The 13,866-nt window shown below is 48.7% G+C and overlaps 6 protein-coding genes across 6 annotated transcripts; 4 read left to right on the forward strand and 2 right to left on the reverse strand.

The window, feature by feature from the left end:
* Window positions 1–456: 456 nt before the first annotated feature.
* Window positions 457–1,564, reverse strand: TRIVIDRAFT_28459 (uncharacterized protein; the record flags this gene model as incomplete). The annotated part of the gene is made up of 4 exons (XM_014101885.1): window positions 457–913; window positions 969–1,141; window positions 1,208–1,351; window positions 1,424–1,564. The coding sequence occupies 4 exons, from the start codon at window positions 1,562–1,564 to the stop codon at window positions 457–459; spliced, it is 915 nt and encodes a 304-aa protein (XP_013957360.1).
* A 443-nt stretch (window positions 1,565–2,007) lies between these two features.
* TRIVIDRAFT_150057 (uncharacterized protein) lies at window positions 2,008–4,654 on the forward strand (the record flags this gene model as incomplete). The annotated part of the gene is made up of 5 exons (XM_014101886.1): window positions 2,008–2,091; window positions 2,205–2,676; window positions 2,743–3,273; window positions 3,339–3,723; window positions 3,784–4,654. 5 exons carry the CDS (start codon window positions 2,008–2,010, stop codon window positions 4,652–4,654), a joined length of 2,343 nt encoding a protein of 780 aa, XP_013957361.1.
* A 634-nt stretch (window positions 4,655–5,288) lies between these two features.
* TRIVIDRAFT_150973 (uncharacterized protein) lies at window positions 5,289–6,619 on the forward strand (the record flags this gene model as incomplete). Its single annotated transcript, XM_014101887.1, has 3 exons — window positions 5,289–5,648; window positions 5,705–6,377; window positions 6,429–6,619. The coding sequence occupies 3 exons, from the start codon at window positions 5,289–5,291 to the stop codon at window positions 6,617–6,619; spliced, it is 1,224 nt and encodes a 407-aa protein (XP_013957362.1).
* Window positions 6,620–7,903: 1,284 nt separating this feature from the next.
* Window positions 7,904–9,091, forward strand: TRIVIDRAFT_60025 (uncharacterized protein; the record flags this gene model as incomplete). Its single annotated transcript, XM_014101888.1, has 3 exons — window positions 7,904–7,912; window positions 7,969–8,541; window positions 8,609–9,091. The coding sequence occupies 3 exons, from the start codon at window positions 7,904–7,906 to the stop codon at window positions 9,089–9,091; spliced, it is 1,065 nt and encodes a 354-aa protein (XP_013957363.1).
* A 760-nt stretch (window positions 9,092–9,851) lies between these two features.
* Window positions 9,852–11,898, reverse strand: TRIVIDRAFT_149274 (uncharacterized protein; the record flags this gene model as incomplete). Its single annotated transcript, XM_014101889.1, has 3 exons — window positions 9,852–11,462; window positions 11,532–11,611; window positions 11,670–11,898. 3 exons carry the CDS (start codon window positions 11,896–11,898, stop codon window positions 9,852–9,854), a joined length of 1,920 nt encoding a protein of 639 aa, XP_013957364.1.
* A 285-nt stretch (window positions 11,899–12,183) lies between these two features.
* TRIVIDRAFT_149670 (uncharacterized protein) lies at window positions 12,184–13,239 on the forward strand (the record flags this gene model as incomplete). Its single annotated transcript, XM_014101890.1, has 4 exons — window positions 12,184–12,372; window positions 12,426–12,500; window positions 12,587–12,883; window positions 12,928–13,239. 4 exons carry the CDS (start codon window positions 12,184–12,186, stop codon window positions 13,237–13,239), a joined length of 873 nt encoding a protein of 290 aa, XP_013957365.1.
* Between the last annotated feature and the right edge of the window lie 627 nt (window positions 13,240–13,866).

A 13,866-nucleotide genomic window follows, 5' to 3' on the forward strand; every position in this document is an offset into this window, starting at 1 on the left:
CGACATGGATATAGGGGGTTAATCCAGCTTAGAAAGTAGATGCTAGGCGCCAACTGGTTATTGGGAGACTACCACAATGCTATTTGAATTGCTCTCTGCTTGACCTATATAGGGAAAAACGGTTCTTCTCTATTGGCCCACAATTTTATCCCTATCGTTCACCTCATCTATTTTGGCTCTGCGTTTACAATCTAAACCCTCAACCCGTTAACCATCTCACCACAGCCAATTCGTAAGTGCAACTCCTAAACACAAACACCTTGCCTAACTATCCACATAACTACAGCATCAACCAGCCGATCTTGATATAGGATCTATAATGCCCTGATCAAGATTTTAAACGCAAGAGTCGCACAGAGTAAAATGGATGCCTCAGAATTTCGTTCTTTCTGATTCCAGATGTCTATATTGTCATAGCTACTTATGTACTTTGTCGACCCAAGAAATATTCGTGTACTACCTTGTCAATAGCGCGGTGACTTTCTCATATATTGTAAAGACGATGCCGCCACTGAAAACGAGTCGCGCCAGTCTCATGCTGCTCCCTCTCCAGAACCCTCTGATGCCACTTTCGGCAAATACCATCCTACAAGCTTCCATAGTACTTGCTCCCCGCGCGCTCTGCGACTTCGTCTTCATCGTATCGAAGGGCTGAGTGGCGTATACTGTTATGACACCTGCAACAGCACCGGTAGCGAAAGTCACAACGCTATTTCTCGGGACATTGTTCTCTGCGCACAGATCTTTCAGCACGTTGTATGAGCCCATGCGGACTGCAGAAGTTGCGGACTGCTTCAGAGTAGTTGATAGTAGCCCGCGGTATAATTCCGAAACCCCTGCTTCTCGAATAATCATGCCCGTGGCGTGTATACCTCCCCGATACCGTCTAACGGCAGAGTTTGCGTCGTCAATTCTTCCCTAGAGTCAATTACTGCACTTATTAGGGAATCATAATGTCGAATGCCTACAGTGCTGTCTTTACACGCTCTGTGGGAGTCACTGCTATAAGACTCTCCGCACATCCTGCAATCATGCCAGCAAGAATCCCCCGACCAGGAGTCAAGCGGCCCGTCTCATCGGCTAATGTGTTTTTAATAAAGTCAAAAGATAAGAAACGCACTGAGGCTTTGAACGTCGTGCCCTAGTGAGAGTCAGCGAGACAAATGCTAGCTCTGGCAGTCCAGATGTGGTTAAGATATTCACCTACCAGTATTAACGTCGAGCAACCGGTATATATCGAACGGAAACCATTATCCCTCACTGCTTGAATAAGCACTGTAAAAGGATTTACTGATACACCCCTAGCTTTTCGCTCTAGCTGAATTCTAGTTTTTGCATACTCAAATGGGTACTAAAGACCGCAAATGTCAGTTTCATTATCTCTTAGACGATAGCACTCATATTTCGGAATGATGATGCCTACTGTTGCAGCTGCCTCGACTGCTCCAGCACTTCCGCCAGCAATTAGGGAGATGGCGGGGGAGTTTTGAGCTTTCTTCGCAGCCGGCTCGGCGGCCACAACGAGCACAGCAACTTCGCGGCTGGAGGAAACAAGGCCTGACATTGTGGAGTAGATACGAGGTTGGAAAAGAAGAAGTGAAAGAAAAGATAGTCTATAGACTTTTTCTGTGTGAAGTAACAGAAGAGATATCACCTCAGCTTCACCCCAGCTTCACCTCGCAAGCAGATACATCCCTGCCTCCAACTTCAACGTGCCATGGACCTAGATATTGTACTCCGTAGCAGGTGCAAACCGGGGCCGAAAGAGGAATCGGGCCTGGCCAGCGAAAAGCCACGACAAAGCTAGGCGTTTAGTGCCATTCACAGTCCCGCGAATGGGACTAACCTTGCCGCGGGAAGCCTCGTTACGGGAGCCGGATAAATGACCAAGAGCCGCTCCTCGCCCGACGGGAAACCCGCCATCCTCTTCAAGTTTTCACGTCCACCCATCGCATAACCGCCATAGTCGATAGCGTTCTTGGCGAGAAAAGGGAAAGAGAATTTGCCATGGATGACCCAATCCAGCCAACGGCATCCGGACGTCCCAGGAAACGGGCCGTGGAGGCTTGCATTTTCTGTCGCAAGCGCAAGGTGAGTGGGTGGCGGCTTTGTCTCGGTCTCATTTGCTCCTCCCGCGGCAGGACGACGTTGCCAAAGGTGATTTTGGTTCCCCTTGAAAGATTTGCTGACCCGGCGGGGACTAGATCAAGTGCAATAATGAACAGCCTGTATGCGCCAACTGCAGGACGTACGGCAAGGATTGCATTTACGAACCGCTCAGTGAGTCGTCCCAATTGCCAGCGCCTGGCAGGCTACGTGCACAGCCGTCCCACCGCTCCAAGGCCGCTCAGAGGAGACTCAGGTCTCGCGTCCCACGCAATGATGAACCTGCAGCCGTCTCTCCCGCCGGACTTGAACAGGACCCGGCCTGCCCGAATACGACATTTCCAGTGCACCAAGACCGGCAGTCACCCCACCGCCCTCAGAGCCGCGAAGGCTTGGTATCCCCCGGCGTCTCTCGCCTGGTAGTCTCCGCCAACGGCGTGTCAAGCTACCACGGCCGGACCAGCGCATTGTTTGACGAAAACCTACCAGATCGGCTGCCCGGAGAGTTTCGGCCGCGCATGCCAGATGAGTGGGTTGAGAAAGGCCTCGTTGCAGAAGCAGCGAAACAGCGTCAGTGGCATTCCAACTTGAAATGACGATGTTGAGTTCATTGGCCGCGTGCTGACATTGAAGCAGGCCAGCTCGAAGAGCTCAATTTCCGCGCGGGCAAACTAGATTTCGACACGGTTGATCCCGACTTGGGAATGCACCTCTTGTCGCTCCACTGGAATCGGCAGCATCACTCGTTTCTCATCACCTACCGGCCAGCCTTTATGCGGGACATGGCTTGCGGCGGCCCGTATTTCAGCAAATTGCTACTCAATGCCATCTACTTTGGCGCTGCCAAGTTCAGCCCTCGTCTCGAGGTCCGAAAAGACCCCGATGATCCCCGGACAGCAGGTTGGAAATTTCGGCAGAGAGTACGCGAGCTTCTAGGTGGCTCTCTAGATCGCAGTGATATCACTACAATACAAGCATTGCTAGTGATGACGAATTCCCTCTTTGCGTTGGGTGATGAGCGGAATGCTGCTTGGCTTTATTCTGGCTTGGCATTTCGAATGATTATCGACTTGGGAATACACGTTGATATCACTGATAGATCAGACACGAGAAGATTATCCGATGAAGACATCGAGATCAGACGGCGAGTGTTCTGGGGAGCTTTTGGTAAACTCCAACCTCGTAACTGACTTATATCTCGAGATTCTGGCTAACGTCTTTTCATTTGCAAGTCGTCGACAAGATCCAAAGCCTCTATCAAGGACGTCCAGCAACTCTGAGGGAATTGGATGCCTTGGTCCCGATCAAGTTCTTTGACACCTTTGAAGAGTTTGAGTTCTGGGAGCCGTTCGCTTACAGCCCCCAGCCCAATCCCTATCTCGGCTCAGCAGCCCACAGTGTCTCGACCTTTACTCATTTGTGCAAGCTGTCGGTCGTGATGAGCGACATACTGAGCAATATATACACAGAGCGCATTTCCACAACAGACCTATCTAAGGTGCTTCAGAGCCTCCACTCGAAGCTTACCACCTGGAGAGACGCATTGCCCCCACATCTGGTCATCAATTCTCGTGGTGATGAATACCCGTGTCCTCCGCCTCATGTACTCAGCTTGCAGTAGGCCTTCCTTATTAGGGAGTCACAAACCTGTTTCCCAGCTAACGTGATGTTTTACAGCGCAATGTACTACGTTTTAATCATACTCCTCCACCGGCCTTTTGTCGCAGACGGTCACCTCCACAACATGTCCCGCTCCATCTCGGTCAACTCATTCATCGAGTGTGCCTCGGCAGCCTCCAATATTGTCTCTCTTCTCCGGGCATACGACCAGGCCTTTTCAGTTCGACGGGCTCCATATCTGATCTCGTATGCCACGTACGTAGCGGCAACAATACATACTCGCATAGCGGCCAAGCGTGCACATGCGTCCAAAGAGCATCGTAATCTCGAGACCTGTCTTGCCGTTTTCCGTGAAAACCAAGCAACAAACTGGGCGGTCAGGAGAGCAAACCTCGTGATTAGAAATCTGATGAAGCGTCTTGGAGTCTCCATCGATGAGGGAGAGGAAGGTTTGCGTATCCACGTTGACAGGGAGGCAGGACCTGCCTTGCCCATGGTTGGGTCAGCCGGCTCAGCACAAGGGGCTAGCCTCCCAGCAAACCCCCCCAGTGATGGCCGACCAGCTGGATCCCCTAGCAACAGTTGGCTTAACATTGACGAGATTATGCAGAGTTTTGTTCGTGAAGGTGAACAATGCGGCCAAAAAAATAGCGTGGTTCAACCGATGGTGCAACAGGACGACTTATCATCGGTACAGAGGGGCTCCGCTTCTCTTCAAACTCCCAAGTCAATTCAGTACGGCCCTGAAATAATGCATTCACAGCCCAGGGACCATATTGCAAGGCAAGACGGCGAGACTCAAGCGGCAACTTGGCATCATCCCGGCACAGACGACATAGTCGGAACTAGTTCTGTGGATGATTTGCTTTTCGGCTTTAATGGCTCAGCACTGGATAGCTTCCAATTCCTCGAATGGGAGTCGATGTAACCGGCAGGAAAGTCTTCATCCTGTCCGGTTATGAGTTGACGTCTCTCTTGGATTGAAAAGCGCTCCGACATTCTCTCCCGCGGGATACTTTAAACGCCCACTCAACAGCTCCGCGGGATTGACCTCCACTTTCACCCGCGGGAATGAACAACCTCATTCACCAGAATCCTCTCTCTTCAGGCTCTTTGCCACGGCCTGCCTTCGCTGTGTCGATGTAATGACCTACAGTGAAAGGGACTCTATGCAGGATTAAATCGTTCCACAAATCCAATCCACTCATGGTTCATGGGAATTATTTCTGCCCTCCCCCCCCCCCCCCCCCCTTATAGAGTCCACCGACATGTGGATTTCCAACACAAGTTATAACTCTCGTCTTTCCTTCGGTTACATATGCCTTTTTGGCGTGCTGTTCGCTTATTCGATTCTAGATTGGCTTATACCAACCACCTCTTACTACGTAGATTTACTACGTAGATTTCACGACATTGTATTCACGGATGAATTGACCAAACCTTGAGAGCACATGAGATTTTCTCCTGTGAGCCGTCTCGCGACGTACGCTACTGGCATATCACAACGGCCAGATCGCTTAGCACACCTCCTCACCTACCCGGCAACAATGGCTCACCAGCCTATGACCAAGCACACGCTCCCTGCTGTATGGATGCGGGCAGGAACCTCGAAGGGACTCTTCATTAAGCGGGAGCATCTACCTGTGGATCAAACCCAGTGGATCGGACCTTTACTTGCTGCAATGGGGCGCGACTCTCGTCAACTAAACGGCATCGGCGGTGCCACTTCCACCACGTCCAAGGTGGCTGTCGTAGGTAAATCAGCTAGGGAGGGCGTTGATGTCGACTATACCTTCGCGCAGGTATCAGTCGGCGGGGGAAGGGTAGACTTCAGTGGTAACTGCGGGAATATAGCGTCTGGAGTTGGCCCTTTTGCAATCCAGGAGGGGCTGGTCCAACAAGTAAAGAATGGTGAGACCAAGGTACTTGGTCCATATGTCGAGTTTTCTCTGTGTCAGCAGACTGACAAAAGGCTTAGGTTCATGTACGCATATTTAACACCAATACGGAGAGAGTCATCGTTGAGACCGTTGAGGTGGACGGCAACGGTAATGTCCAGGAAGTTGGTAACTACTCCATGCCTGGCCTGCATGGCATAACTGGGAGCGAAGTGAAAGTCGCTTTTGCGAACCCTGCCGGCAGTATGACCGGCCAGCTATTTCCAACCAACAATCCATGGGATTATCTCACCATTCCCGCCACCGAAAGCGGTTGCAAACCGTTCACCATACGAGCAACCCTACTCGATGTGGCAAACCCATTCATCCTAGTCGACGCCTCAACCCTACCATTCGAGTTCCAAGACCCAAAACGAGATGATGCTTTATATCTGTCCCTGGTAGAATCCATCCGCCGCGAAGGTGCCGTGCGCATGAGCCTTGCGCACTCCATCGAGGCTGCGGCGCAAGTTCGCGGCACCCCTAAAATTGCATTTCTCTGGTCTGCACCGGACGACAAAGCGGACATCAGAGTCCGTTCCTTCAGCATGGGCAAGCCGCACCCATCGCTACAGCTGACGGGCGCCGTGTGTCTCGGCGCGGGCATGTGTCTCCCCGGCACGGTGCCGAGCCGTCTAACTAACCTGGCTAAGCGGACGGGAGATAAACAAGAGCTACCGACGCCGTCGAGGACACCGAGCCCAGTTTCTCTTAGTGAAGGGAAGGCGGACGGGGGGGCTGTGGTAGAACAGCTAGTAGGTACAGCAGAGAGGCAAATGCTGAACTATGATGCTACGCATATGGTAAAGATCGAGCACCCCTCTGGCTTGATGGAGGTTGAAGTTATTATACGGCATGGCTTAGGCGATAAAGGGGCGCGGATAGAGGTGGAGAGATGTGTTGTATCAAGGACGGCGAGGAGGTTGTTTGAGGGAAATATATGCTTTTATTTATAATGATGAGCCTACTCTAGTAATTCTAGGTGAAATAGACTGTGTTTCTACTGCTTTACTAATTATATTATATAAAACTGTAATAACCTAGTTTGTTGACCGCTAGGGAACGCACCTTTGAACTGGCTTAACTAACACCCAAACACCGTACTAGAAACCTAGCTTGTCTGACCGCTATAAGGACCACAGCACGAGAAAAAGTCAGGGAATCATTTTATCTAGCCGCTGTGCCTTTGTTCCCCCAGCAACAAGGCCGTTACTGCAGCTAGTGGTCTTTTTGAAGGGAAAACTTGTCTTGTTTTTCTATCCAGACTTAAGGGAGCATTCCTCTTTAATATCAAGGAGCTGGTCTTCACCTGGCCTAGTTACTAAGCCTAGGTATCGATAGTTTACGAGCTAACTAAACGCCCTCGTTAAGATATATAGGAAACTAATTTATTATGTATAAATAACTTTTATTTAAATAGGTACTTAAAAAGAAGATTTTATTAACTTTGATATATACGTTAAATATTTTTTAAATGTTTTTAAAAATAAAAAATAAAAAAAATATTTTCATAAATATTTATTTTACTAAAAAAGTAAAAAAACAAATATAACTTATAATAAAAAATTATAAATAATATTTTATTAATAAATAAGAGAAGCACACATTAATGAATATATAAAATTTTATAATTAGCTTAAGAAGTTTTTTAGTTTAGTAGAAATCTACTATATTATAGTGTGAATAATAGTACATTATAGTAAAAGACCACTATACTTTAGTGGACTGCTGCTATATTATACGAAATAAGTGCTATATTATAGTGTATTTAGTACAAATACCTTCTGCTACTCAGTTTATATTAGCAGGTTTAGCCTTAATTAGTACAGAATCAACTCTGCTTCAGTAATACTATCCAAGCCAGGAGCTATACTGTTTAAAGCCGTCCCTAATTACGTAAATCATGTAATAGCATTTACCTTGATTTTGTTTGCGTGTGTCGGTGGTGGGAAACATAATGTAGTCAAAGACACTATGAATCGCCCCGCAAAACGGGGAAGTGCCCCGCGGTTTGAGGGCCTGCCCCGCAAACTGTGGGAAACAAGCCGCAGTACCTATGTAGTTGGGTATTATTAGCGAACATGCCACTTCTTGCTTATTGGAATGGCCAATGTTGATTATAATACGCTGTGAATTGATCTAACCAAACATCCCTGACCAGGTTCAGAAAAGCCGCGGCCACCATCTGGCTGACAGAACGACACCTCAGAAGTTCTTCTAGGGATACATTATAACTCACAATGAGCAGCGTGCGTATACCCCGTCTTCTATCAGACAGCTACACACTTTAACATCCGCCTTGAAGGACCAAACTCTCATCAACTTCAACGCTGGCACTTCCGTTCCGGATACGGAAGCAAATGGGCCTAATGGACAGAGTATTGCGGAGTGGAGACAAAAGCGTGGTATTCATCCATCGCAGCAGATCCGTACTGTCAGGCTAGTACATATGCGCTACCAGCATCCCGATCTAAAGAGCATCAGCACGTTTCTTCACGACTTTGGTATGCGTTCTGTGAAGGAGACCGAAGACCGCGTGTGGTTCCGAGGATATGGAGTCGACCAGTACGTATACTACGCACAGAAGGGACCCAAGAAGTTTCTCGGCGGGACCTTTGAGGTGGAGACATATGATGATTTGGTGAAGGCCTCCAAGCTAAACGGCGCTGGGCCAATCCAGTCGTTGGATGACGCACCTGGCGGCGGTTCCTTGGTTACCGCCTTCGACCCGGAGGGAATCCCAATCAACTTTATCCATGGCCAGGAGCCAGCGAAAACAGGCAAGATGCCTGAGAGACTCGTTGTCAACTACGAGACCGACAAGCCCCGCAAGCGAAGGTTCCAGCGCTTTGACGAAGGGCCGGCTGCGGTGCACAAGGTTGGAACACATCCTTGCAACTTCTGTACCTTTGATTGAGTGCCCACTAATGAGGATAATGAAACAGCTTGGTCACTACGGCCTCTGTGTACGAAACTTTACTGAGCAGCTCGATTGGTATACTCGTAACTTCAATTTCGTACCCACCGATCTGCTCTATGTCCGAGATGAGAACAACATCGACCAGAATGTCGCTGTCTTCGCCCACATTGATAGAGGCAATGACTTTGTGGATCACCACACCATCTTCCTAAGCAAAGCCCAAACATCACACGTTCATCACTGTTCATTCGAGATTCATGATTTCGACACGCAGCAATTAGGTCATCAATGGCTAGCTGGGAAAGGATACAAGAGTGTGTGGGGCGTCGGCCGCCATATTTTGGGAAGCCAGATCTTTGACTACTGGTGGGACACAACTGGTAACATGATTGAGCACTATGCGGACGGAGATTTAGTCAACCAGGATACGCCTATTGGACATCTGCCTGCAGGCAACGAGAGCCTGGCGGTATGGGGTCCCGAGGTGCCGCAGGCATTTTTAGATTAGAGGCGGCAGTGGGTAAGAGAATGCTGATTGATTATCACCTTCTGTTGCACAGTTGTGGCCTCCATCCTTATGAAGCAGCTTTGAATCATTCTAGTCTAGGAGTCTTGAAGCAATACTGGTTCTAACTTGTGCCAGATCCCTATTATTTATTACAGAGGTGTAATTGTGCATCTTCAAAATTTGACCCGAAGTTTATTCAGCGTATCTTCAACTTTGTGTAGCTGACTGGCTACATGTACCAAGAGGTGACCATTGTGAGCTATAATTATTCCGCCCGGCTTGTGAATAAATAAATGTAAAACCTTAATAAGCCTTAATAAATTTAAGTTGTATAAATAAAACCTCAAAATAAATTTGATCTGATTTGATTTGACTGTATTTGCATTCCTCTGGATCTGTTTATTGTACCGCAATTTCGCATACCAGCCTACCCTGTATAACCGTTTAAGGGACTTTAGCGCGGCCGCTATCAAAGCCCACTCAGCGGCGTTAGTTAAGATTGGGTTAAACTGCCCCGCAGGAACCGGTGGTGATTGGCCGGTAACTGTATTTTTAATCAAATTGGGATATTCGGATACTAGGCGGGTTGACCCTTGCAATTTGTAAACTTGATTTCAATTTGGTTTAATTGAAGTTTTTTGACCGTATGTATTTGCTGGCAACTATACTGCCTAGGAGACGAAGAAAAGGTCTTGGTAACATATTCCAATAGGTTGAAAATTCATGGACTTACGGTCCACTCTGTAATGCTACCTCCACCCTACAGTGTCCCAGTCGCAACTAGCCTACGAAGCGTCTCAGCAGCGTAGACCAGGTCAGACCTCGTATCGCAAGCCGCGAAAACAAACCGATCAGGTCTCAGTATCACAAAAGTTTTGTTCCCTACTTCCTTGGACATGCGATGCGGATCATAACCCTTAGGCTCGGGTCTTCCTGCGCTTAGGACTGGGTCATCAGCAAACTCCGCAGCGGTGGCGAGCCGGTACACGTGCCGACCCTTTAAGTCACAAGGGGCAGCTTTAGTAGTGTTAATGAATACTGTGGCCTCACCATCCCTTATAGCGCCGTTGGATATACCTTGGAGGCCGCGTAGGGCCGCCTCAACGCCGTCGACATTCCCGTGGGGCTGTAGTATCACAACCACTTGAAAGAGTCCCTGCTTTTGAGGACTGAAGATGATGTCGTCAGTGAAGAGGACCTTTTCTCTTCGCGGCGTATTAGCAACGGAAACAGCATAGACTTGGGGAAAGTTCCCGCCGCCACCGAGTCTAGGCAAAAAGGCCATTCCCATTCCTTCCTGCCACTGATACCTGACCATCCCATCCCTGCGATTTCCCAGCTGTAACCAGTGTTTCCAGCTCGGAACGAGCTGGATAAGCCAGAGATACCAGTCGCGTAGGAAGATTTTGATATTGCTAGACTCCGTGACATAATTTCCATTCTCAACCGTGGATCGGAGCGACTTGTCAAGTTGTTGTTTTCGCTCTACATACCAGCCTTTGAGTAGCGTCCGGTAATCCAGCATCTCCCCACTTCTAGAAGAGACATTGGTTGCTATGCGCAGACGCCACACCAGCGAGATGGCGTCCCGAAATGCCGACGCGATTCCTTGGCCACCAAAGGGAGGGAAAACATGAGCAGCGTCTCCGCAGAGCACCACTCGGCCAAGCGACCATTTGTTGCAGCTTCTTGCCGAGAACTTGAATGGTCGACAGCGAAGTACCTCCACGCAATCCAGCGGGTATATGATTTGTTTTGTGTTGAGCCCGTAACGACTACCGGGGTGAGTTATGTAGGGGTGAACGACCTTTGCAATCTGGTTCGGCTTCGCCATGTCCCCAGGGTCCTCGCCTGGCCGAACTACAAACTCGAAACGCCAAAGTCTGTCACTATCGAGTCCGAAGCGGCCACAAACGGCAGGCCGTACATGGTTACACATGAATCGGAAGTCAGTGGGAAAAAACTCATCGTAGACTTGCTGGGGCGTATACCCCTTCTCCCAAAGGGGGAAATCGGGATGTGTCTTAGGCGTGGGAAGAGAGATCTTCCAATTGAGGGCAACCCATGTTTCTTCGTAGGGCATTCTCATGGCCTGATCCAGCGTGATGCCTTGAGGCTCCAAATACTGTTTGCGCGTGAAGCCCGTCTTGCCATCCGCACCGATGAGAAATTTGCCACGAACGGTGCCTCCTTGATTGGATGTATTGGTGTAGCGTGCATATACCCAATCTTCGTCCTCCCAGATGGATGTGACTTTTGCTCCCAGATGCATTTCAGCTACACCGAGCGCTGTTATTTGTGACCTCAGGTGCTTCTCAACGCATGGCTGTTTGTGGCACATGAAGCCCGGATGGCCAGTACCGCCCTCGGTCTATATGACATCTTTAGTCAACTTGCATCTGGGTCCAAGAGTGGAGAAATGCTGCCTTGTTCCACGCACCGTGCTGTAATCCATCATCATAAATGGCTTCCTGTTGAGGTCATGATGCTCCTTGCCGATAAATTTGAAGTTGCCCATGCCTAGAGACGTCGTGAGCAAGCTAACTTGGAAGTTGATGATGACAACTGGTAAACTAACACTGGCCAATTTCTGTGAATATCTTGTCGTATATCCCACAAGCCTGGAGGTAGCGGATACCGTCCTCGTCGAGTGCAATACCGCGTGGGTCTGCATTCACCTCGTTGTCTTTTTCGAGAATAACATGGGATATCGAGTACTGGCTTAAGAGGACTGACAGCATAGCGCCAGTTGGCCCGCAGCCGCACACAATGATGTCGGTCGTCTCTATGAGGTCTTTCCCTGTCATGGTTGCTCGTTTAGTGAATAAGGAAGTCAGTCCAGTTTGCCGATACTGGTATAAAATATCCGAGTGTGTTCAGCATATCATCCCTTTGCTCGTGGCCACAAGATGCCGTTGTGTGGGGACTTCGCGGGGCAGGCGGGGAACTTTGCGGGGAAAGCTTTGCCGCACAATCTAAATAAGACGAGGAACATTAACCCCCAGCAACACCAGCAAAAAATCAACACCAGCAAAGCCAACAACAGTCAGCGAGAAAAACAGCAGTATTTGATTCATTCGCTGAGTGCCAAGATGACGAAGTGGACTCACTTGATTCGTTTCAGGGCCGTTGAAGATGGCCAAGTTCACCTCGGGCAGTTAATTGATACTTCACGAGATGTTGGAATCGACTGCGCGAATGGTGTTGAGGTCAAAGCCTTCTTGATTAATGGAGACATATTCAACGGCATAGTGACCGATCATGTGCTTACCGTAGACCACGTAAGTAACAACTCCCCTCAAGACTGTGAAGAGGCTGACAGATGCTTGCAAAGTTACTCTCCCCAGTCAGCCGAGAGCAGTGTAACTACATTAGGTGCCTCGGACTCAACTACAAAGATCACGCTGAGGTAAGGGCAGACAGATAAATATCCAAACATCCCCACCACCACCCCCCACTCCTATTCGTGAACAATACATACTGACCATGTATCAGGAAGGAGGTTTCCCGATTCCTGGCGAACTTGAGGTCTTCACAAAGCCTCGAGCGGCGCTCACAGGCCCATTTCCTGCAGCCGTTACCATTCCAAAATGCGCCCAAGATGGAACAAGCGACTATGAAGCCGAGCTCTGTGTTATAATTGGCAAAACTGGTCGAGATATTCCTGAGGACAGAGCTCTGGAGTACATCCTTGGATACACTGCGTCAAACGATGTTTCGGCCAGAACCCTCCAGTTGGCGGCTAAACAGTGGTCGTTCTCAAAGGGGCTTGACAACAGTTGCCCGATAGGTGTGTTTTTGAACTAGCCATTGTCGCATGGAAGCCTACTAACAAGCTTGCAGGCCCGGTGCTTGTTTCTCCCTCGGTCATTGATGACCCACAGTCCCTCTCCATTAAGGCCATTTACAACGGTCAGACGGTGCAGGACGGCAACACGAAGGACATGATTTTTTCTGTCAGGAAGCAAATTTCTGACCTTTCTAGAGGAACAACATTGGAAGCAGGATCAATCATACTGACTGGCACGCCGGCTGGTATTGGGTATTTTCGAAAGCCACGTGTGAGCTTGCAGGATGGAGGCAGAATTGAGATACAGATTGAAAAGATTGGAACGCTGGTGAACAAGGTGAAATACGACATTATATAGAACCGAGAAAAGACTTGGCCAAACACTGTACATGTCTATGTGTCTTCAGTGCCTTAGATCTCTTAAGGAAGTCAGCAGTAATAAAAGCTACAACCCTAGCGAATACTGTTGGAAATTATACTACTATAGAACTATATACCGAGGAGATGAGTAATTTACCTCCACTTCGCTCCTTTTACTTAACCCGCACCTCTCCTCGTGAGCTGTTTGGGTGTTGAGGCACTGAGAAAATAGAACAATAGTACGTACGTCTGGTGTGTAGTTGCAAATCGGGTCCTGCCTAGCTGGCTTGTCTAGACTCGGATCGTGCGCACGACGCCTGGGTGGTGCCACAATGAAATGCTCTATTCAAGTAAAAGTGAAAATGATCTGTGTTATTCTTAACGAGAGAGGGTATTGTCACGGGGATTTCGTCCGTATTTCAAGTGTGTTGCTTTATTGTTCCAGTTTTAGCCTATATATACTTGGATAGAGTTGAAGGGAGAGTTATGATAGAGGTTGAATAAAGCCTTGACAATTTGCAGGCCAAGATACCATTTCGTGGTATTCTAGTGCACATTATGGAACAACTGGTTCTTCATGAACAGAGAAGCTTGTGACCGAATCTGATATCTTAAGGAATAGCTT

This window comes from Trichoderma virens (assembly GCF_000170995.1).
Source record: "Trichoderma virens Gv29-8 chromosome Unknown TRIVIscaffold_6, whole genome shotgun sequence".
In the NCBI taxonomy this organism is placed as follows: domain Eukaryota; kingdom Fungi; phylum Ascomycota; class Sordariomycetes; order Hypocreales; family Hypocreaceae; genus Trichoderma; species Trichoderma virens.